General features: G+C 40.9%; 3 protein-coding genes across 7 annotated transcripts in view; 2 read left to right on the top strand and 1 right to left on the bottom strand.

The window, feature by feature from the left end:
* Window positions 1-297: 297 nt before the first annotated feature.
* Window positions 298-3,824, top strand: LOC118394814 (ADP-ribosylation factor 1). The gene is made up of 5 exons (XM_035788385.2): window positions 298-465; window positions 1,039-1,220; window positions 1,419-1,529; window positions 2,989-3,113; window positions 3,289-3,824. The coding sequence occupies exons 2-5, from the start codon at window positions 1,076-1,078 to the stop codon at window positions 3,448-3,450; spliced, it is 543 nt and encodes a 180-aa protein (XP_035644278.1). The 5' UTR covers window positions 298-465; window positions 1,039-1,075; the 3' UTR covers window positions 3,451-3,824.
* A 2,774-nt stretch (window positions 3,825-6,598) lies between these two features.
* Window positions 6,599-22,272, bottom strand: LOC118394811 (multiple myeloma tumor-associated protein 2 homolog). 2 transcript variants are annotated; one of them, XM_035788379.2, is made up of 8 exons: window positions 21,718-22,272; window positions 18,585-18,738; window positions 18,454-18,499; window positions 18,065-18,147; window positions 17,699-17,771; window positions 11,386-11,474; window positions 11,145-11,264; window positions 6,599-7,266 (listed from the first exon to the last, which is right to left on the bottom strand). In XM_035788379.2, the coding sequence occupies exons 1-8, from the start codon at window positions 21,812-21,814 to the stop codon at window positions 7,011-7,013; spliced, it is 918 nt and encodes a 305-aa protein (XP_035644272.1). In that variant the 5' UTR covers window positions 21,815-22,272; the 3' UTR covers window positions 6,599-7,010. The 2 variants fall into 2 exon arrangements, with proteins under 2 accessions (XP_035644272.1, XP_052319875.1); XM_052463915.1 differs by lacking the exon at window positions 21,718-22,272 and adding an exon at window positions 20,236-20,568.
* Window positions 20,810-23,006, top strand: part of LOC118394812 (guanylate kinase-like) — a 27,196-nt gene continuing 24,999 nt past the window's right edge. The window contains exon 1 of one of the 4 annotated variants that reach the window (XM_035788384.2): window positions 20,810-21,068. Coding sequence is in view for 2 of the 4 variants with exons in the window: in XM_035788380.2 (XP_035644273.1) it covers window positions 22,429-22,462 (34 nt within the window). In the remaining 2 variants the exon portion in view is untranslated. Of the gene's footprint in view, window positions 21,074-21,285; window positions 21,504-22,289; window positions 22,463-23,006 lie in introns of those variants that run through there. The other 3 variants (XM_035788383.2, XM_035788381.2, XM_035788380.2) reach the window with 3 other exon arrangements.

Genomic DNA, 23,006 nt, shown 5'->3' with positions numbered 1-23,006 from the left:
AGCCTTTTACTTTGTCAGCTCGGGGATTCGATCTTGCAACCTTTCGCAAACTATTCCAACACCTGCCACCCCTCTAAAAGTATAAAGTGTTTTTGTCTAAAAGATGACAGGATGTCACGTGTCCTTACTTATATCAGTACACTCATAACAACCTGAGCATTACGTATTTTTGATCAAATAACCCTCTTGTAACAAATAAGCCATTCGATATTTTGTTGACCAAATTCGACTCATTGATCTCCATACAAAACTCCTTGTTTTGGTGAGCGAAAAAATAAGAAAAACGCCATCTGCTGGAGAAGACAGGCTTGTAGCCAGAGTTTCCCCTCTTCCTCTCTGGCCATGTGCCAAAGGCTCTGTTTCGGCCGTTTCACGGAAGTAATTCTGGAAGCTCTGACGTGACCAAATAATAATCGCCATCTTGAGGAAGGAAACGCCTTGAAGAGGAAAGAATTGAAAACAACTGTAATTTATACTCTTGATGTTTGAATGTGATAATAGTCATATTTTGCATGGTTTTTATTTGCTAAGTAGCCATATAACGTAAAATGGATTAATTTCATGGCGTCTAGCTAGTGAAAAAGTTCTGGAAGAAACTTGCCAGGTGGCTGGCAAGGCTAACTTAGCTGGGCTCCACTTGCTAACGTCGCTAGCAAAACATCCAGCGAGCTAGCTTAGCTAAGTAGAGAGCTAATTTATAGCTAGCCGTGTGTCTAATTTCAAATCACTACAAGACAGTTTTGTACACTATGTTTGTCTTCCTTTATTCAACTGGCTAGTATATAAATGATTTGTATAAACGCTAGATAGTTAACGTTACCTAACTGAAACAGTTGACGCTAGCTACATGGTTAGCTAGCTCACTAGCTTCCTGTTGGAGCTTATCTTGCTAGCTTAAAAAATAACTTGTCATCAAGTTTATAAACTAGGCATTATGGAACAACGCATAAATGCTTAAAATATGGGTTAACCTATAATTGGCAGCGCAATAATACACTGACTGTTTCGAAGCTGATTGGTTTATCTCTTGTTCTCTAGTTTTCCTTCTGACAAAGTTGAATCCGTCATCTTCACTATGGGGAATTTATTTGCAAGTCTCTTTAAAGCATTTGGCAAGAAAGAGATGAGGATCCTCATGGTGGGTCTCGATGCTGCTGGTAAAACAACTATCCTGTACAAATTAAAACTTGGAGAAATTGTAACTACCATTCCAACTATAGGTGAGTAGTAGTAGTAGTGGTGTTATGTAGGCCTAAATGTTGTCAGCCCAGTTTGTATGTCTATTGTATTTTGTGTAACATTGAGACTTAAAATGTTTTTTTTTTTTTTAAACAGCATAATTCATTCCCTCTAGACATGTTCATGGGTTGCTTCAATTAGGTTGTACAGATTATTCATATCTTCTCTCCTCCACTCAGGTTTTAACGTTGAGACAGTTGAGTACAAGAACATAAGTTTTACAGTGTGGGATGTAGGCGGTCAAGACAAAATTCGACCGTTGTGGCGTCATTACTTCCAGAACACACAGGGTAAGTTATGTGCAAGTAATTTCACTCCGGTCAAAGGGGTGAACAGACTAGAGCAGGGCATGGCATTAACCTTTTAGCCACTTGTGCTTTTGACAAGTAAGACTTCACTTACCCATTGTATGATGCAAGGAACGACTTTACAAAATAAAATGCATTACACACTTTTTTAACATACAAAATCAGACAAAAATGTAGGCTACACTCTGCCTTATGGCTTCTTTATTTATTCAAGCCTGTCTCAAATTACAACAATGCCCCATTAAGGCTCTTCTGGAGGATGGTTCGCCACCCTTGGTAGCCTATAAAATATTGCAACATTACAATTACAACCAAATACCAAATGTCTTTATAAAATAATTCCTTCCAGGGCTCGAAATTAAGGGTGTCTGGTCATCCCTAGGAACATCCCTAGGTTCAACAGACTCTGGGACAGTTATGGGACGACTGACCCAAAATTCTTACAACCACTTTAAAAAATGTAAACGCAATGAGGCTGTTGCAACAGATCAGACCGTTTAGCTTAAAACGTTGATAGTTTTATTTCTTCGTATTATAAGCTAAACAATGCACGCATGGCTGTAGACTACACGCAAATGTTCCAAAATGCAATTAGCGGGAATACACTTGTTCCCAAAAGCACGCCGCACTGGTGAGTGGTTTCATCTGACCAGGATGAAATTATAATTTTGAAATGAAAAGGGTAGATATAAAGATACATCAACTAGCATATGTTACTAATATGACTAGGATTATACCTTTGGCTGCTGGACAATAAAATAATGTTGATTTGAAAACCAATAGAACATGAGAAAAATGCAGATTTCAATGGCATATTAAGTGTTTATAAAATAATTCCCTCAACATTACTATGGTGATATTTTGGCTGAGCTACTTTGAAACAAGGTAAGACATGCTTCATAAAATGACATAAAATGTCCAGGTTTTAAACAATTAAGTTTGTGGTTAAATAGTTTGAAAATGCTGACCATTTCCGCTCAGATTCAAGGCGGGCGATGCGCAACAGGCAACTGTCCTTCACTCTCCAGTCTTGTGACCATTTGATCTGAATTAACTGTGCATTGAGTATGTCAACAGAATCATGCCTTTAGACGTTAATGTTAATTATCCTTTATTATATTTGAAAATTTAGCATCGGTTTGAACATATCACCTACATTTTACCATGTATACTTTTTTATTGGTCTACATGGTAAAATAGATTTGAATAGTATTCCAATGTTAGCCCCTCTGATCGAAATAGGCTAATTGTTTGATATTGTGATTTTTGTGTTAATTAAAATAAAATAAAATTACTTGACAATTCGGACAGCTTAAATCTACATACTTCTTGTCTGGTAATAAAAAATAAAAAATAAAAACTTGGCCTGGACAAGAGGGCAAGCATTAATGTTGACCCTGTAGAGGCAAGTCAGGTGACTCAAAATGTTCACGTTTTTCAGGTCTTATCTTTGTTGTGGACAGCAATGACAGAGAGCGTGTGAACGAAGCCCGTGAAGAACTGATGAGAATGTTGGCAGAGGATGAACTACGAGAGGCAGTCTTATTAGTATTCGCTAACAAACAGGTATCCTACATTTTTTTTCATCTCAACTATCCAGTGTCTGATGCCTAAAAGCAGCTGACTTGCATTTTTTTGTCTTAATAATATAGAAATGACTATATATACACCCCTGTAAATACTTTGGATGTCCTTCCCTGGCTTGGCTTTTGTCTCATAATGGGAAAATGTCTCTTTTCAGGACCTCCCAAATGCTATGAATGCGGCTGAAATCACAGACAAGCTGGGACTGCACTCCCTCCGCCATAGAAACTGGTACATCCAGGCCACCTGTGCCACCAGCGGAGACGGTCTCTATGAAGGACTGGATTGGTTGTCTAATCAGTTAAAAAACCAGAAATAGGCCTAATCATCCGCTGTCCTCCTCAACTCACATATACCGTTTTCACACTATCCTGCCGACCCAAACCGTACAGTGGCTCGCTCGGATGATTTCCTTTCACATGTTCCTTTCCAGCAAGGTTCTAGCAACTGTGGTAGATGAGAACCAGGCCGATGCAGTACAGCTCGACTTAGTAGTGTGAAAAGGGTAACACTATCTTCTCTCTTCCCTTGTTTGTACTCTTCTGATGTTGCAAATTGAGATACTTTTGTCAAAACGTACCTACTGGAAAGCTGCCCTCATTTCTCATCTCTAGTTACAACAATACACCATATGGGCCAGGGGGGATAATAACCCAATCAGGGTTTCTTATTTAATGTAAATAGTCCATTTCTGGGGGGTTTATGACGCAGCTTATTGCACACTTACAAAAATCAATCGTGGTTATTTCCTCTTGGCTGTTGGGCAGACATACTCGTGTGTAGTAAATGGAAAAGGGAGGCCATTTTTTTTAATACCAGCTATCATGGGACCCCGTGTCTCAACCTAACATTTAATGACTGCATTATACGTCAGCTGGTAATTTGTACTGTAAGAAGCGTTTCATTTTTTTTGGGGGGGGGGGGTTCTGAATAATGCATATATACAGATGCACTACTTGAAACAATTATGGTTTAATACCTCAATGCTACAATATCCTGCTCTCCCAAAATACCATTTAGCAAAACACTGGCATTAACTAGTACTGTGAGAATGTTCTTGAGATGAAGCCTATAACAGAGCTCTTGGGTTTCAAAGTCGAAAAGTCTTGTCAACACTTACCAGCTTTTTTTGTGTGCCATATCATTTTGAGAAGTGGCTGCCATGCAGTCTGTTCCTCTGAGTCTCATCATTCACCTGTTTTATGATGAACAGAGGTGCAGAGGTGTCTGTTCAGCATTGTTTGTATGACAGTGGCTTAGGTTAATAATCATGTGTACTGCCTTTGTGGCAATGAACCTGAATTTAATAGCAAAAAAAGTGCAGGATGTGCTCCATATGTTGGTCTTGTTGGCGAGCAACACGTGCATGTTAGAGATTCACAGATTCTGCACAAATCAACAGACCTTCACAATGCCTAGAGAAGCAGAATTCCTTCCTGCTTATCCATTTGCTATAATAATCCCATATCCTTTTCAGAATCTATCTCAAACGCACTTTGATTGTCAGCGGGACTAGCCAATTGATTGTTTACATTTTTAGTCTGCACAAGCATTCTGACGTTACCCCTCCTGTCAACTGCAGGTGCTCAAGGGTTGGGATGCCTTGATTTCCTCAACATCCTCATCACAATGACTTAGCGCCACAACAACCCTATAACTTAAGGTGTATGCTATGTGATGCACTGGTTTGACAAAACAGTTATAGGCCTACATTCTGATGTACTGCATTAGCCTCCATTATGACCTCAAGATGTTGTTTTCATGCCTTTTTATTGAAAATGCTAAGTATATTAATTGTTTTGGAATGAGGCATTTATCATGTGTCAGTAGCAATAAGAAATCTGTATGAGCTCCACATTTTTGAAATTAGTGCTAGTATCTTCTCTCCTTTGCAGCTCATGTTGTCCTTGGCAAGTTCTGAGGTATACTTTTGTCCTCATGTCAAAGAAACATGCTGTTCCATTACGAACCTTTGAGCTTCTTATCAAAAGGTTTTGGGTGTTATTCCACCAGCAGGGCTGGGATTGAATTGAAGGCAGTCGATTCAGGAAGTGAATTTGAAACTTGATTGTAATACACTTTCAAAATGCTTCTACTCCACAGTTTAAGTCGTTGAAAATATATGCATTTATTTAATTTTGCTTCCTGAATTGACCCCAGCCCTGTCCACCAGAGTGCTATGGAAATGTATTTGTTTCTTTTAAAGGCGTTGGATTAAAACAACTTCTTGATTTTAAACTGATTGCTTGAACCTTTGTTGAAAACATTGTTAATCTCTTTACCAAAATGTCTAAACAGGTATTTTTTTTAAATGTAAAGTTTGTTATTTTTTTTAGAAAAGCACTAATTAAAGCAATTAGATAATGTTTACATGTTCTGTCTCTCTTTGTGCAGTTAAGTAAAAGGTAAATTGGATTTGATTATGCTGACATTACATCATTTATCTCCTTGGATTCAAGGAATGAATCTACCAACTGTCACTAAGCAAAGTGTATTTCAGTTCACATATTAATAACTTCCAAGTTAGAAACTGTCCCTAACCCCATGCCTACAAGTTAAATCAAGCCTCTCCCCATTGACTGTTTGAATTCTAAATGACTTCACATCCTCTAAAAATGGACATGGCCTGTACTTTGTCACAGCCTCCTCCACTCTTACCCCAACTACTCTCACCCCATGACCTGGGACTAAGGGAGTAGGTTAGTCAAAGGTGATGACAGCCAACTAACTACCCAAAACTGGTGTTGAATAAGTGACAAATGGAGATAGTGGGGCCTGTCCGTCTGTTATGTTGGGGTCTGCACCAGGGGAGGCAGGCAATAATTGGGGAGCAATCTAGGACAACGCTCTTTCAGGTTGATTAGGCTGCCATGGTTAACGCAGCCAAGCCTATAAAACATGGCAGGAGAGTATGGTAGAAGAGGGAGGGGCAGGACTCTCAGGTCCCTTAGAGGATGGCTTTGTCTCTGCCTCCTCTCCTGCTGGTCCATCAGCTTGGTTTGTGTGTGGTGGTCCTAACGGTACTCGGCCATATAAAGGACCAGCCTGGTTTTTTGCACTTTCCTTTGTGAATGCCTTGCTCTTTTTAGTGCACCCCCAGGTGCCAGCCAGCAGAATGCCCCTTTCAGAGCCAATTCAAGGCAAACGCAAACACTATACTCCATTATGACCACTGGAGTGCATTCCAATGGTATCTCACCACAGCCAGAGAGGCAGGGAGCTGAACCTAGAACAGAATGGAGGGATGGGGACAAAGGAGTTCTGGCTTGATTGAAGAAAGAAAAGGAGCAAAGCTGCTGAGTAGTGCAGGAGGCACAGTGGGATGGAGAGGGGTATAAGCATCGGAATGAGAGGATTTTCAACAGATGACCAAGAGCGACAAACCAAATAGGTGACAGTTGTTGGCCCACTTTTAAATCATTTTTTTAGCTGGTGGTGGTATGGGCAAGTGTGACACCAGAATTAAATATTTTGTACAGCAATAGTTTTTATTGACAGTAACTTAATTTCAGCACCAAGTACACATCTACTTATCTTGCTTTCAGTACTTAACTAGTCCCTGATTTACTTGCATGAATAGTGGCAAAATGTCCTTCAATTTTGGTAGCCAGATCATAAAATACATTTGTACTGGTTCAGAATAAGATAACAAAGACACAAATTCAACAGATAAAAACGACAATCAGTTCCAACAAGGCCACAAGCCTGCGGGTGGTTTGAGGAGTAGCCTACAGATTGACACACTGTTCTCAACCACAGCCCACTGAGTCCAGTCCAGAGGTACATGAGGACAGTCCATAGACCAGTCAAGCTGCTCTGCTGTGGACTAGAGGGCTCCTCTCCCTCTGCGTGTGTCTGATTGTGGGGTTAGGGGGGAACTTAATCGTCCGAGTCTGTGTCATGGCGCCGCCTGTGGCTTTGTGTAGGAGCAGCAGGGGCTGCCTTGTGGCTAGCACGGTGACGAGGGACAGGGGACCCCCTGTCGGAGGAGTCTGTGTCATGCCTCTGCTGGCGTCGTTGGGAGGAGGAGGGGTGGCGCTCGCCCTTTGGCCCCCCCCTTGAATGGCTGTCATGGGGTCTGGCTCCAGTCTGACTGAGGCATGATGGATTATGATGATGGTGGTCCTTTCTGTGCCTGAGGAGTAAAACACACACACAGAGTCAATGATTGGGACTAGTAGGTGGGGGTCGAAGTAAGCTGTTGTGAGAGCTGGCTGAGGAAGATAAAGCAGAGATACACTTAATGTTATGATACAAACCTTTACCTATCTATGAGGATGATAAGTATCTGGGTTCCATAAGAGAATAATGAATAAGGTCTCCCCCGCCCCACCGCCCAAAAAACAAGATAAGCATTACATGGGCTGGATGATGCATTCGCTCAGTTCAAATCAACCCTACACCCATTTTAGAATTTCATAAGACAACCGCTTCCTGTTGCTAAACATCCTAAGACTCCTTTTTCATCATTGTCCTGTAGTACCACCTAATTAAGCAGCTGGACACATTAACTGACACATCCTTAGTAAGGGTAGCTACAACCTGTTCTATATTTCGACCAAGCATACAAAGTTTAATTGGTTGACAGAACTTTTGAAGTTTGCCACAAAAACACAGTTTTGAGATGGAACCAAAAACCAGCTTTACCTCCCCCTGCAACAGTGATTCAGCGCCCTCTAGTGCAGAGACTTGTCTTGTAGCATTATTAGGACTTTGGTGTCAAATCAAATTTTACTGGTCACATACACATGGTTAGCAGATGTTAATGAGAGTGTAGCGAAATGCTTGTGCTTCAAGTTCCGACAGTGCAGTAATATCTAACAAGTAATCTAACAATTTCACAACAACTACATTATACACACAAGTGTAAAGGAATGAATAAGAATATGTACATAGAAATATATGGATGAGCGATGGCTGTGCGGCAAAGGCAAGATACAATATATGGTATAGAGTACAGTATATACATATGAGATGAGTAATGTAGGGTATGTAAACATTATATAAAGTGGCATTGTTTAAAGTGACTGGTGATACATTTATTACATCCAATTTAATTATTAAAAGTGGCTAGCGATTTGAGTCAGTATGGTGGCAGCAGCCACTCAATGTTAGTGGTGGCTGTTTAACAGTCTGATGGCCTTGAGATAGGAGCTGTTTTTCAGTCTCTCGGTCCCAGCTTTGATGCACCTGTACTGACCTCGCCTTCTGGATGATAGCGGGGTGAACAGGCAGTGGCTCGGGTGGTTGTTGTCCTTGATTATCTTTTTGGCCTTCCTGTGACATCGGGTGGTGTAGGTATCCTGGAGGGCAGGTAGTTTGCCCCCGGTGATGCGTTGTGCAGACCTCACTACCCTCTGGAGAGCCTTACGGTTGTGGGCGGAGTAGTTTCCGTACCAGGCAGTGATACAGCCCGACAGGATGCTCAAGATTGTGCATCTGTAAAAGTTTGTGTTTTTGGTGACAAGCCAAATTTCTTCAGCCTCCTGAGGTTGAGGAGGCGCTGTTGCACCTTCTTCACCACGCTGTCTGTGTGGGTGGACCATTTCAGTTTGTCCGTGATGTGTACGCCGAGGAACTTAAAACTTTCCACCTTCTCCACTACTGTCCCGTCGATGTGGATAGGGGGGTGCTCCCTCGGATGTTTCCTGAAGTACACGATCATCTCCTTTGTTTTGTTGACATTGAGTGCGAGGTTATTTTCCTAACCCCCCCCTCACCTTCTCCCTGTAGGCCGTGTCGTCGTTGTTGGTAATCAAGCCTACCACTGTAGTGACGCAGTCATGGTTGAACAGGGAGTACAGGAGAGGGCTGAGAACGCTCCCTTGTGGGCCCCAGTATTGAGGATCAGCGGGGTGGAGATGTTTCCTACCCTCATCACCTTGGGGCCGGCGCGTCAAAGTCCAGGACCCAGTTGCACAGGGCCCTGGGTCTCGAGCTTAATGACGAGTTTTGAGGCTACAATGGTGTTAAATGCTGAGCTGTAATCGATGAACAGCATTCTTACATAGGTATTCCTCTTGTCCAGATGGGTTAGGGCAGTGTGATTGCGATTGTGTCGTCTGTGGACCTATTGGGGCAGTAAGCAAAATGGAGTGGGTCAAGGTTGTCAGGTAGTGTGGAGGTGATATGATCCTTGACTAGTCTCTCAAAGCACTTCATGATGACGGAAGTGAGTGCTAAGGGGGCAATAGTCGTTTAGCTTAGTTACCATAGCTTTCTTTGGAACAGGAACAATGGTGGCCCTCTTGAAGCATGTGGGAACAGCAGACTGGGATAGGGATTGATTGAATATGTCCGAAAACACACCAGCCAGCTGGTCTGCACATGCTCTGAGGACACGGCTAGGGATGCCGTCTGGGCCGGCAGCCTTGCGAGAGTTAACACGTTTAAATGTTTTACTCACGTTGGTTGCGGTGAAGGACAGCCCGCCGGTTTTGGTAGCACTGTATTGTCCTCAAAGCGAGTAAAGAAGTTGTCTTGCTCCCAGACAAACTAAACGTCGGTGTCCGCGACGGGGCTGGTTTTCTTTCTGTAATCGGTGATTGACTGTAGACCCTGCCACATCCATCTCGTGTCTGAGCCGTTGAATTGTGACTACTTTGTCTCTATACTGATGCTTAGCTTGTTTGATTGCCTTGCAGAGGGAATAGCTACACTGTTTGTATTCGGTCATGTTTCCGGTCGCCTTGCCATAATTAAAACCAGTGGTTCGCGCTTTCAGTTTTGCGCGAATGCTGACATCAATCCACGGTTTCTGGTTGGGGAAGGTTTTAAAAGTCACCGTGGGTGTATCATCACAGATGCACTTGCTAATAAACTCACTCACCGAATCAGCGTATACATCAATGTTGTTGTCTGAGGCTATCCGGAACATATTCCAGTCCATCAGTTTGTCGGACCAGCGTTGAACAGACTTGAGCATGGGCGTTTCCTGAATTATTTTCTGTCTGTAGGCTGGGAGCACAAAATGGAGTTGTGGTCAGATTTGCCGAAAGAAGGGCGATGGAGGGCTTTGTATATGTCGCGGAAGTTAGAGTGACAAAGATCCAGAATGCTGCCAAGCCTGGGGTCACGCTTTCGATATGCTGATAATATTTAGGGAACCTTGTTTTCAGATTAGCTTTGTTAAAACCCCCAGCTATAATAAATGCAGCCTCGGGATATGTGGTTTCCAGTTTACATTGAGTCCAATGAAGTTCTTTCAGGGCCGTCAAGGTGTCTGCGTGGGAGAGGGGGATATGCACAGCTGTGATTATAGTCAAATAGAATTCTCTTGGTAGATAATGCGGTCGGGATTTGATTGTAAGGAATTTTAGGTCAGGTGAACAAATGGACTAGAGTTCCTGTATGTTGTTATGATCACACCACGACTCATTAATCATAAGGCATACCTGCCCTTACCAGATAGATGTTTCTGTCTGCGCGATGCGTGAAGAAACCGGGTGACTGTACCGACTCTGATAACGTATCCCGAGGGAGCCATGTTTCCGTGAAACAGAGAATGTTACAATCTCTGATGTCTCTCTGGAAGGCAACCCTTGCTCGAATTTCATTTGCCTTGTTGTCAAAAGACTTTAGTACTCGCCAATGTCCACTCGGGAGCGGTGAGCACGTCTACGGAGTCTGACCAGAAGACCGCTGTTGTTTTGGGTCAACCTACTGGGATCAATCCATTGTCCTGGGTGGTGGTCCAAACAGAGGATCTGCTTCGGGAAAGTCGTATTCCTGGTTGTAATGTTGGCAAGTTGACATTGCTCTTATATCCAATAGTTCTTCCTGGCTGTATGTAATAAGACTTAAGATTTCCTGGGGTAACAGTGTAAGAAATAATACATAAAAATAAAAAAAACACAAAATACTGCATAGTTTCCTAAGAACGCGAGGCGACCAGCTCTGTCGGCGCCATGTACTGTTCACAGTTTGTGATAAATGTTGCATTATCATTTTAAAAAGGCATAAGGATAATATGTACACATGACCTGCAGGTCAAAAAGGCAGAAACATGCTAACCTTTTACTGTCATTGTCTGAACCTGAAGAGGAGGAAGAGTCTCTTCTCTGCCTTTTCTTCTTCTTCTTCTTTTCCTTTTTTTTCCTCTTTTCCTTTTTCTTCTTTTTGCTGCTCTCATGTCTATGATGGGAAAGTATAAGGGACAAGTCTTGACTGTAATATTTTTTGTTTGGAGAGTAATGGAAGAAATGTACCTCATGGAATCGATTGTCAACACAATATGTGATCAGTAAGACGTTACCTTTGATCCATGTCCTGTTTCTCTGTGTTCTCAGACATCTTTCTGGCGAAGGCTTCCTGGCTTCCAGACTTCCCTTCTGTTTTATGGTGCTGTGAAAATAGTGCCCTCCATTATGACCATAATCATGTAACATGTCTATTACAGCATCAATTCCCAAGCTGTATAAATCATGTAGCTAAACCAGTGCCGGCTCCTCAGAGGAACAAGGGGACCATCAGTGAATTTCATTTCATAAAACTTCAAAGTGATCATTTTTAGATACAACTATAATAAATATATTAACATCACCAAATAACTGATTAAAAGACTGTTTTACAATTTATGTCTATAGTAGCCTCAACAGCATCTTCTCGGATAGTTCAATAGTGTAGCCGGTGGACAGCTATTTTCTGTCCTCCTCTGGGTACATTGATTTCATAACAAAACCTAGGAGGCTCATGGTTCTCACCCCCTTTCATAGACTTACACAGTTATTATGACAACTTTCAACCTATCAGAGCACTTGCAGCATAAACTGACATGTCTATCCAATCAAAGGATCAGAAAATTAATCCAATACTGAAAGCATAAGCTACAGCTAGCTACCACTGCAGTGCATAATGTGTAGTGAGTAATTGACTCAGAGAAAGATAGTTTAGCAGTTTTGAACAAATTCATTTCTAGCTATATTTAGTATTTTTGTCTTCTTCTTAGTTTACCTTTCACTTAGCTAATGAAGCTAATTTAGCCTACTCAACAACCAGACAGAGAATAATGCTATTTATGTTAGCTCGCTGGATGAAGGCTATCCAACACTGCAGCTCATTCAAGTGTATATGTATATTCTGCCAATTCTGTTTCAAAACGTTTCTTTTAAAAAATCTTTAAAAAAAATACAATATCCAAAACATACAGTATACTTGCAGTAAAGCCGCTCAACATCTACACCACACCAGTCATCCAACAGACTCCCATTCAGAGAGACACACAGAAGCATCCAGGGTCAACACCCTGCTCAAGGGCACGTCGACAGATCTCCCACAAGGCCCCCCCCTAAGAGTATTAGTATATTAGTAATTGACTGACCCAGTCTCTGCAGATCTCCTAACAGTACTATTTCTAGGGTCAATTTTGGGTCAATGTTATGCATTTTCAGCCATTCCTGAACCTGAGACAACAAAATCTGCAGAGCTTTGATGATTTTATGCCCCAAATATTCACCGTTTTGTTGGTGGCAAGAATTCTATATAATAATTTTAGCTGAAAAGCACGAAGTATTGAATCTTGAGTCGTTTTATATATCAACTCAATAACCCTGTACCATGGAATCAGTACATCAAAAATCTCTTCCCAACTATTTTGCAAACTGTATGGCACAGTTGTCAACATACTGGTCCTCAAATGAAACTGGTATACTTTCCTATTTATGCTAGTTTTATTCCTCTGCCAGTTTTGATCCTTTATATATTGGGCAGACAGACCAGTTCCCTACTTCCTCCCGCTGCCACCTGCATCCTCCATTTTCTAGGTAATGCTGTAATCAATTGGTTGTACTCTTGGATTGAGCAGACCTTTCTGTACAATTCTGATAACTCCATGAAAGATATAACTCTACCATTCCAATTTACAACATAATTTTAGAACAAAATACCCTTTTCAAACATATTTCCCATAAATACAGGTATTTTAACAACCAGCACATTTGGGTTCTGCCATAATATTTGTTCCATCTTTTCAGGGGGGATGAAATTAAATTTGTAGCTAGCTCTGCAATGCTCTGAAAAAAAGTATAATTTTCAATTAATCTTAAATGAGACATAACAATCTGCACAAAGGCAATTTTTAAACAATGGATGAGCTTTTCTTAGTAATCTACTTGAGAACCATTTAAGGTTCAAGTAAAACTTTTGAATAAGTGAAGCTTTTAGAAAGAGGTTTAGTGCTTTTATATTTAATAAACTCAACTCACCCAATTCATATTAATTATATAGATAGGCACACTTTATTTAGTCTGGTTTAGCATCCCAGATAAAGCAAAATATTTTTGCTCATATGATTTGAAAAATGAACCATCAGGAGTAGGCAGTGCCATAAGAAAGTGAGTAAACAGATTTGACTATGGAGTTAATCAGGGCATTTTTTCCATAAATAGACAGGTATTTCTATTTCTAAGTTTTCTATTGAAATTCATTGTGGAGAGCTTATTTATATATTTTGTGATATGAATACCAAGTATGTCTACTTCACCATCTGCCCATATTATAGGTAAACTGCAGGGTAATGTAAAAGTTGTATTTTTTAAAGATCCATTACGTAATATTGTATACTTATCATAATTCACTTTTCTGGACTAAAACCTATCTATATCTTCAATGAGACATTGCAGGGATCTAGCTTGCGGACTTAATTTAAAAATTGAGTCATCGGCATACATGGACACCTTTGTTTTTAAGCCTTGAATTTCTAATCATCCAATGTTGTCATTGGATATGATTTTAATAGCTAGCATTTCGATGGCCATAGCGAATAGATATGGTTACAGCGGACACCCTTGTTTAACGCCTCTTGACAATTCAAAACTATGCGAAGTAGTCGTTATTTACTATTTTACACCTGGGGTTGCTAATCATTACTTTTACCCATTTTATAAGAGAAATACCAAAAATTGAAAAAAATAAAATCCAGTCTTACTTTATCAAAGGCCTTTTCAAAATCCGCTATAAATACCAGGCCTGGCTTCTTAGATGTTTCATGATGTTCTATTATTTCTAGTATTTGTCGCATATTATCTCCAATGTATCGTCCATGTAAAAAACCTGTTTGATCAGGATGAACAATACCTGGTAAAACCCTTTCAATTCTGAGTGCTATGCATTTCGTTAGTATTTTGCATCACAACATTGAAGTGTAAGGGGCCTCCAGTTATTTTTATAGATCAAATGGGTCTTTATATTTGCCATCTGGGTCTTGTTTGAATAATAGTGAAATCAGACCATCCTGCTGAGTACCTGACAGACTTCCATTTCTATAGGAGCAGTTAAAACAAGCGGACAATGGAGTATATAAAAAAAGGCTTGATATACTTCTACCGGTATGCCATCAAGCCCTGGGTTTTTTCCAGACTGAAAGGATTTAATAGCCTCAAACTTCTCTGTAATTTGGCCTTCGCACTGATCTTTCTGTACAATTGTTCAGTTCCATCTTTTAAGTATTATTTGGAAAGAATTCCTAACCGTAATCTTCATTCAGTGGGAGAGGATGAGACGTTCTCTTTTCCATCTGCTTAAAATATTTAGCTTCCCCTTTAAAAACATAATTCGGAGAATCATAGATGACTCCATCTTCAGTAACGAGTTTCTGCAAATTGTCTTTGTTAGCGTTCCTGTGTTGGAGATTCAGAAAGAATTGTGTGCATTTTTCAACATATTCCATCCAGTTTGCTTTATCTTTGTAATAGATTATTCAACTAACATCAAGGCGGTGGCCCGTTCCTGTAGGTTCATGCTCTACAACATCCGCAGAGTACGACCATGCCTCACACAGGAAGCGGCGCAGGTCCTAATCCAGGCACTTGTCATCTCCCATCTGGATTACTGCAACTCGCTGTTGGCTGGGCTCCCTGCCTGTGCCATTAAACCCCTACAACTCATCCAGAATGCCGCAGCCCGTCTGGTGTTCAACCTTCCCAAGTTCTCTCACGTCACCCCGCTTCTCCGCTCTCTCCACTGGCTTCCAGTTGAAGCTCGCATCCGCTACAAGACCATGGTGCTTGCCTACGGAGCTGTGAGGGGAACGGCACCTCAGTACCTCCAGGCTCTGATCAGGCCCTACACCCAAACAAGGGCACTGCGTTCATCCACCTCTGGCCTGCTCGCCTCCCTACCACTGAGGAAGTACAGTTCCCGCTCAGCCCAGTCAAAACTGTTCGCTGCTCTGGCTCCCCAATGGTGGAACACACTCCCTCACGACGCCAGGACAGCGGAGTCAATCACCACCTTCCGGAGACACCTGAAACCCCACCTCTTTAAGGAATACCTAGGATAGGATAAGTAATCCTTCTCACCCCCCTTAAAAGATTTAGATGCACTATTGTAAAGTGGCTGTTCCACTGGATGTCATAAGGTGAATGCACCAATTTGTAAGTCGCTCTGGATAAGAGCGTCTGCTAAATGACTTAAATGTAATGTAAATGTAAATTATATTAGATCTTTCTTGAATAAGTTCAAGTTCTTTTTGATTTACCTATAACTTATTTTGTATCTACCTGTCCTATTAGTTCATGTATTTCCCTTGTTAGTCTTGTCTCTTTTGCCAAAAACTGCTTTTTCATTATTGATGAATATTGAATGACCTCTGAAGGTACATTTAAAAGGTATCCCAAACAATAACTGGATTTGCTGTTCCTATGTTATACTGGAAAAATTGTTAAATTATTTTGTCTTAGTTAAAAATAAATTGTCCTCCAGTAAACTTGGATTAAATTTCCAATATACCAGTCAACATGGAAATTCTACAAGAGTTATGTGAAGGCCAATTAGATGATGATCCGATCGCATTCTGTCTCCTATTAAAACTTTTTTAACCTTTGATGCAAGAGAGAAAGAGACAAGAAAGTAGTCAAGACAACAAGCTTGATTAAGTCTTCTCCATGTATATCTCACTAGGTCTGGGTTTTTTAGTCTCCAAATATCCACTATTTCTAACGTGTCCATAATATTTGTGATTTCCTTAAGGGCACGGTGATGATAGTTTGTAGAGTGATTTCCTTTACGGTCCATTGAGGATATATATAAATATTTTCGAAGAAGTATGGATCATCCTGATTTGGACCATATAGATTAATGAGCCAAATCTCTTTTTCGTCCACTTTCATATTCAAAAAGATCCACCTTCCTTTTGAATCATTCCTAACTATTTGCACATTCATTTTTGTTAAATGAATATCATCACACCTTTTGAGTTCCTTTGTCCATGACAGAAAATTATTTCACCACCCCATTATTTTTTTCCACACAACTTAATCTAAGGATGTAGAGTGAGTTTCCTGTAAACAGTATATGTTATATTCCTTTTAGCCACATAAAGACGGATCTTTTTTTAATAATCTGCTAAACCGTTACAATTATAACTGGCTATACTTATTTCACCCCTTACCATAACTAGATACTATTCTCAGTGTCAAGTGACCATAATTAGTGCTTGTGAAGTTACTGCCATCAGAGGTATTATGACGGTCAAAACTAGAGCTTTCAAATGTCTGATATCTAGAATATACAGTTTTTTTGGTTCTAGCAATATATGTTGTATGCCCTTGTCTGTTTGCCTGTGAGCCAATGCCACAGATGTTAGAAAATTGAGACAAGATATTATGTGTGTAGTAAATGAGTAAATTCATGTGTTTATTGGATGTGATTTAGTGAGTGTGTACGATGTCTGTATAAGAGTAAGACTATGTGTGATTTGCATGGTTGAGTGTCTATGTCTGTAACATGTAGTGTGTATAGCCTTAATATTCAAGATGATAATTGTAATCCATATTGTATCACCATCATAGTTGCATCATAATTACCAAAAGGTACCCCTGGTCTTGTTGCGCCGAACTCAGAGTGTGTCCACGGTGAAAAGGCACCTTGTTTACAGTCTCTAGGGGAAGTTTCAAGGTGGATTGCATGAATTCTCTGATCCTGCCCTCTGGATTATTGGATGCGTCCTAGGAATATTACGATTTTCATGCATGCTACGACTTTGTATGTCTAGCTCCGACTACTTCATCGCCCTGTTATCCCTGAGTAGACAATCCATTTTAGAATCGTGGATTTCTTAAATGGAAGCAAACGGAACGAAACGGGATGGACCTACCCAAATTTGTCCAATAGAAACTCTAATTTTAGTTGCAAAACTGAACATTTTGCAACTGTTTGGACTAATGATTACGCCCCAAATCAGCTAGATGCAGGCTAGGTATTGAATGCGTCACCGTCTGTCACCTTGATTACACCAATTTGACTCTCAAACTTTCATTTGAAGGCTAGGTTGTAACAACCTCATGACGGATAAAGGGCAAATTCAAGTATTATGTAGTAGCCTAAACCCATCGATGATACATTGAGCTGGGTGAATGGAATATGAATGACAGTCATCCAATATGTTGTAATACAAATACGGTCATGTTCATAATAAAATAAATAAAGTGTCCTCCCTGATCTTAAACGCCACTGGGCTACAAATGTGTAGCTAACACAAATGGATTAACACACCAACACGCTGTTGTGTACTATACTGAATAGCTAAACTGAGGTTGGATGCTCTACAGAGAGCATGAAAATAAACTTACTGTGAAGACTGACAAGCCAATTTTGGCAGCTTCCTTCTCCTTTTGGGAGAACACCATTTTCCGTGACGTTGCACTGATGACAGAAAACATATGAATAATTACTCAACTAGTACACTCCAATCCAATACGGCAAGCACCTTTCTCCATTTGTAATTTTAAGGGGATACTCGGCCATGGACTCATCTATGTTCCTACAAAAATAGTCTAACGAGCGATAAGGCTTAGAAAATAAACATCTCTAAACTGAGGATACATAAACAACTCAAGAGCCATAGTGGCTACAAAACCATTAATCTCTTGTTGGTGAAATCTCTGACTGTAATACAGAATCAGAGCCTAACACTTTTGCAAATTGCAGTCAGTTACCCAGAGCTTCCAAGGCCTGAGACTCTATCCACATCTCTGTCCTCAGCTTCCACATCCTCCCTCCTGCACACATCTGCAAGGTCCTGTTGGGCACATTGCAATTGGAATTAAAGCAATCATGTTCTCATCCCTAAAATGTATGGTCAAATTTGATTGGAAATGGATTATGCTTGCTATTTTGGATCTGGTCTAGTTACTGTAAATTACTGTGACAACTGCAAAAAAAAAAACAACATCTAAATAAATGTGATTTATTGAAACGTTATCTTCAATGTTCTAATGCAGTTGTGATACCATAAAACAAATACATGATTGTGATCCAAAACATGCAATCTAGCACATAATACAAATGTGTCTCAAAAACACTATGAAGGAAAAAAAAGAAGCACCTCTTTGGTCAGGCCAGTTGGTTGTCTCTTTATATTCTTGTGGCCTCTGAAAACACAGAATAAGACATTAGCTTGACAATTTATTCTAATATTTCTGTAAGGTTCTTATTTTTGTGTGATGTTCCTCTTACAGGGCAGCCATCAGTGCCTCTTGCTCTGCTGCTTTCACAGTGGCAAGCTCCTCTTCTCTTGACATAGGCTTGACAACGCCTTTTTTGTCTTTGGCATACCAGGTCAGATCTTTGCCTTTCTGCCATCGCCCCACCGGTGCCATAAGAGAGTTCCCTGGGGATGGTACAATAACGGGGATGTAACTATACTTAAAATGCAAGCATGCATGCCCAAATAAAATCAAGGTTTATTTGTCACGTGCGCCGAATACAACAGGTGTAGGTAGACCTTACAGTGAAATGCTTACTTACAGGCTAACCAATAGTGCAAAAAAGGTTTAGGTGAACAATAGGTAAGTAAAGAAATAAAAACAACAGTAAAAAGACAGTGAAAATTAACAGTAGCGAGGCTATAAAAGTAGCGAGGCTAAATACAGATTGAGGTAGTATGTACATGTAGATATGGTTAAAGTGACATGGCTTTAATAATGAAGTTATACATAAAGTTTAATTATGTTTGATTTTCCAAACACAGAAGTGATTATCATAACTATATCATAACTATTCTTACTCAGGGTGATATCTAAAAATCAAAGATTTTGCAACAGGCTGCAGTGTTTTAAAATCTTAGAAAAATAGTTATCGTGACCAGCCAGTGTATTAATTTGGAGAACATCTCAAAATTGTACAGCACTTCAAGTCAGTCAATTCATACATATATACATGCATACATTACAGACATACATACATGGCCAGAAGTACTGTATGTGGACGCCTGCTCGTCATACATCTTATTCCAAAACCATGGACATTAATATAGAGATGTTCCCCACTTTGCTGCTATAACAGCCTCCACTCTTCTGGGAAGGCTTTCCACTAGATGTTGGAAAATACCTGCGGGGACTTCCATTCAACCACAAGAGAATTAGTGACGTCGGGGACTTATGTTGGGCGATTAGGCCTGGCTCACAGTCAGCATGGCAATTCATCCCAAAAGGTATTCGATGGGGTTGAGGTCAGAGCTGTGTGCAGGCCAGTCGAGTTCTTCCACACTGATCTCAACAAACCATGTATGTATGGACCTTGCTTTGTGCATGGGGGCATTGTCATACAGGAAAGGGCTTTCCCCAAACTGGTGCCTCGAAGTTGGAAGCACAGAATCGTCTTGAATGACATGTTGTCGCATTAAGATTTCTCTTCACTGAAACAAAGGGGCCAGCCAAATCATGAAAAACAGCCCTAGACCATTATTCCTCCCCCACCAAACAGATGGCACTATGCATTGGTGCAGGTAGCATTCTCCTGGCATCTGCCAAACCCAGATTTGTCCGATGGACGGCCAGATGGTGAAGCATGATTCTTCACGCCAAGGAAACGTGTTTCCACTGCTCCAGAGTTCAATGGCGGTGAGCTTTACACCACTCCTGCCAACGCTTGGCATTGCGCATGGTGATCTTAGGCTTGCATGTGGCTGCTCGACCACGGAAACCCATTTCATGAAGCTCCCAAACAGTTAGTGCTGAACATTCTTCCAGAGGCAACGTCAGTTTGGAATGCATTAGTGAGTGTTGCAACCAAGGACAGACGATTTTTACACCAGCGGTCCTGTTCTGTGAGCTTGTGTGGCCTACCACTTTGTGGCTGTGCCGTTGTTGCTCCTAGACATACTCACTTCACAATAACAGCACTAGCAGGGCAGACATTTGATGAGCTGACTTGTTGAAAAGGTGGCATCCTATGATGATGCAAAGTTGAAAATCACTGAGCTCTTCAGTACAGGCCATTCTACTGCCAACATTTGTCTATGGACATTGCATAGCTGGGTGCACGATTTCAGGTGTGGCTGAAATAGCCATATCCACTCATTTGAAGGACTGTCCATATACTTTTGGCCATGTACACCGAACAAAAAAATATAAACACAACTTGTAAAGTGTTGGTGCCATGCTTCATGAGCTGAAATAAAAGATCCCAAAAATGTTCAATACGCACAAAAATCGTATTTCTCTCAAATGTTGTGCACAAATTTGTTTACATCCCTTTCCGTGAGCACTTGTCCTTTGCCAAGATAATTAATCCACATGACAGGTGCGGCATATCAAGAAGCTGATTAAACAGCATGACCATTACACAGGTGCACTAAAATGGCCACTACAATGTGCAGTTTTGACATACAACACAATGCCACAGACGGGCTCAAGTTGTGAGAGAGTGTGCAATTGGCATGCTGACTGCAGGAGTGCCCACCATAACTTTTGCCAGATAATTGAATGTTAATTATTCTACCATAAACCGCCTCCAACACGTTTCAGAAAATGTGGCAGTACATCCAACCTGCCTCAACCTCAGATCACGTATATGGCCGAGCAGATTGCTGACGTCAGCCTGGGGGAAATATTGGGGTTATGGTATGGGCTGGCATAAACTACGAACAATCAAGATTGCATTTTATCAACGGCAATTTGAATACAAAAATACCGTGACGAAATCCTGAGGCCCATTCTTGTAAGGTACTGTATCTGACCAACAGATGCATATTTGTATTCTCAGACATGTGCAATCCATAGATTAGAACCTAATGAATTTATTTCATTTGAATGATTTCCTCATATGAACTGTAACTCAGTAAAATCAATGAAATTGTTGCGTTTATATTTCAGTATAGTGTGTGTATTTATGATTACTTCAGATCTCATAGCAAGCTATATCTGTGCGCCTACTAGCTACGTAGCTGGCAGCATCACATTCCCTGGCCAACTGCAGTACATTGTGCGTGCCGCTCCATGGACCTTGCCAGTATTCAATACTGGGGTCAACTGTGTGCGTTTGACTTAATATATGCCATTTTCTCAAGTTCGACATAACTAGGTTTACCAAAGTTTCAGGCAGATACTGAGTTACACACAAGCAATGTAATGAGGGACTACAATAAGGAAAAAGGTAAGAACGTGGCATTGAGAAATGTTTACAAGCTAACGTTACTATTGCTAGCTACATTGATTATACATTGGCACTTACATGCATCTAACTAGTGTAAAATTGACCGATTTAACAGTTGGCTAGTACTTCGCAAGGCGACTATAGTAAACTAGACAGCTACTGTAGCACCGCACTGTCGTTGACGATGGGTGGATGCCCATTTTACTCCACTTACCGAGGTAGTTTTCCCTGTGTTTGTCGCCTTTCACATCGTCCCAGTTGAACTGGTCTTGCCCTCCCCTTACACCCCCAGATCTCGAGGCACCAAACATTATTTCAGAGTTGTAATAAAGCTAAACGATGAAAGGCTTGTTTACACGTGCGCGCTAGGCCCTGTATTGATCTGCATCCAGGCAGTTTCCTTCTGACTGTCCTGCCAGGTTGGTTCTCTTCCACGTTCGCCTCGGGCGAGAAAGCTAGCACTTTGATTATATAGCAAGCTAACGTTAGAAGCACTTTGAGTAGCCTTTTTAGTATTTTGAAGAAATGTAGTTGGCTAAACTTCTGAAAAACTAAGTACACAACACCGTTGCAAACTGCTTTTTCTCTGGCGTTTGCACGATCCGCATGCGCGCAGATGGCTAATTTAGCTGGGGGCGTTCATTTACGCACAGTTCGCAATGCTAAATCTGCTACCACTGTAAAACACGTTCATCAAACAATTCGATTATTTTCTATGTCAACTTTAAACATGGCTTTGGTTGCAGATTGCCAGACGAGCTGTGGAAGTCTTATGTATAGCATGCGGTCTAAACGCTCACGAATTACTCGTTTATTTGGCTCGTGATGATGACGTCGATCTGTGATGGCTCTCACACAAGGTAGACAAAATATGGAGAAGACGCCTTGGAGACATTATTGAGATCTTGGACCGCAGTCATTGCAGATGTATATGAGGCATTTCTTCAGGCTCTTCTCAGGTAGGATGATATACCCTTTTGACCGCTAGTCTATAAAAGGTGTCAATAGCCCTGCTGTTTCCCTCTCATCACCTTAGAAGCTAGCTAGCCAGTCTGTCACACAGGCCATAAACATTGGTCAATCCGTGTTCTATTTGACAGAAGTTGATGTTTGCTTTCTAATTCTAAAGTTTAACATGTCTTGTTTACGTAATCATCTATCTTCCCCCACACAGCTATTAGAAGTCCAACCTGCTATATATAGTGTAAGTGGTGCCTAAATTAGATGTCAACGTTTAGCTGGCTTCAACTTGGATGTTTCTAGAAAGCCAGCATGCTTGTGATTGTATTATAGGGGACAATATGGTGGGAAATGTAAACTGCATAACATATGGATTCTAGGACCACCTCATGCAAAATGGTTTTTCGATTGTCAGGGGTGAAAATAAGATGGAGCGGTTTGGTATGAAGTACTGGCAAAAGCAATTGTGGGGGTATGCCGTCTCCAGTTCTCTTGGAATCTATTTTACTTTATCATTACTGCATGTAGTCGCAGGAAAAATTC

This window comes from Oncorhynchus keta, chromosome 15, assembly GCF_023373465.1.
Source record: "Oncorhynchus keta strain PuntledgeMale-10-30-2019 chromosome 15, Oket_V2, whole genome shotgun sequence".
Taxonomy (NCBI): Eukaryota; Metazoa; Chordata; class Actinopteri; order Salmoniformes; family Salmonidae; genus Oncorhynchus; species Oncorhynchus keta.
The sequence above is the reverse complement of the archived record's forward strand: the minus strand, read 5'-3'. Positions and strand labels throughout refer to the sequence as shown.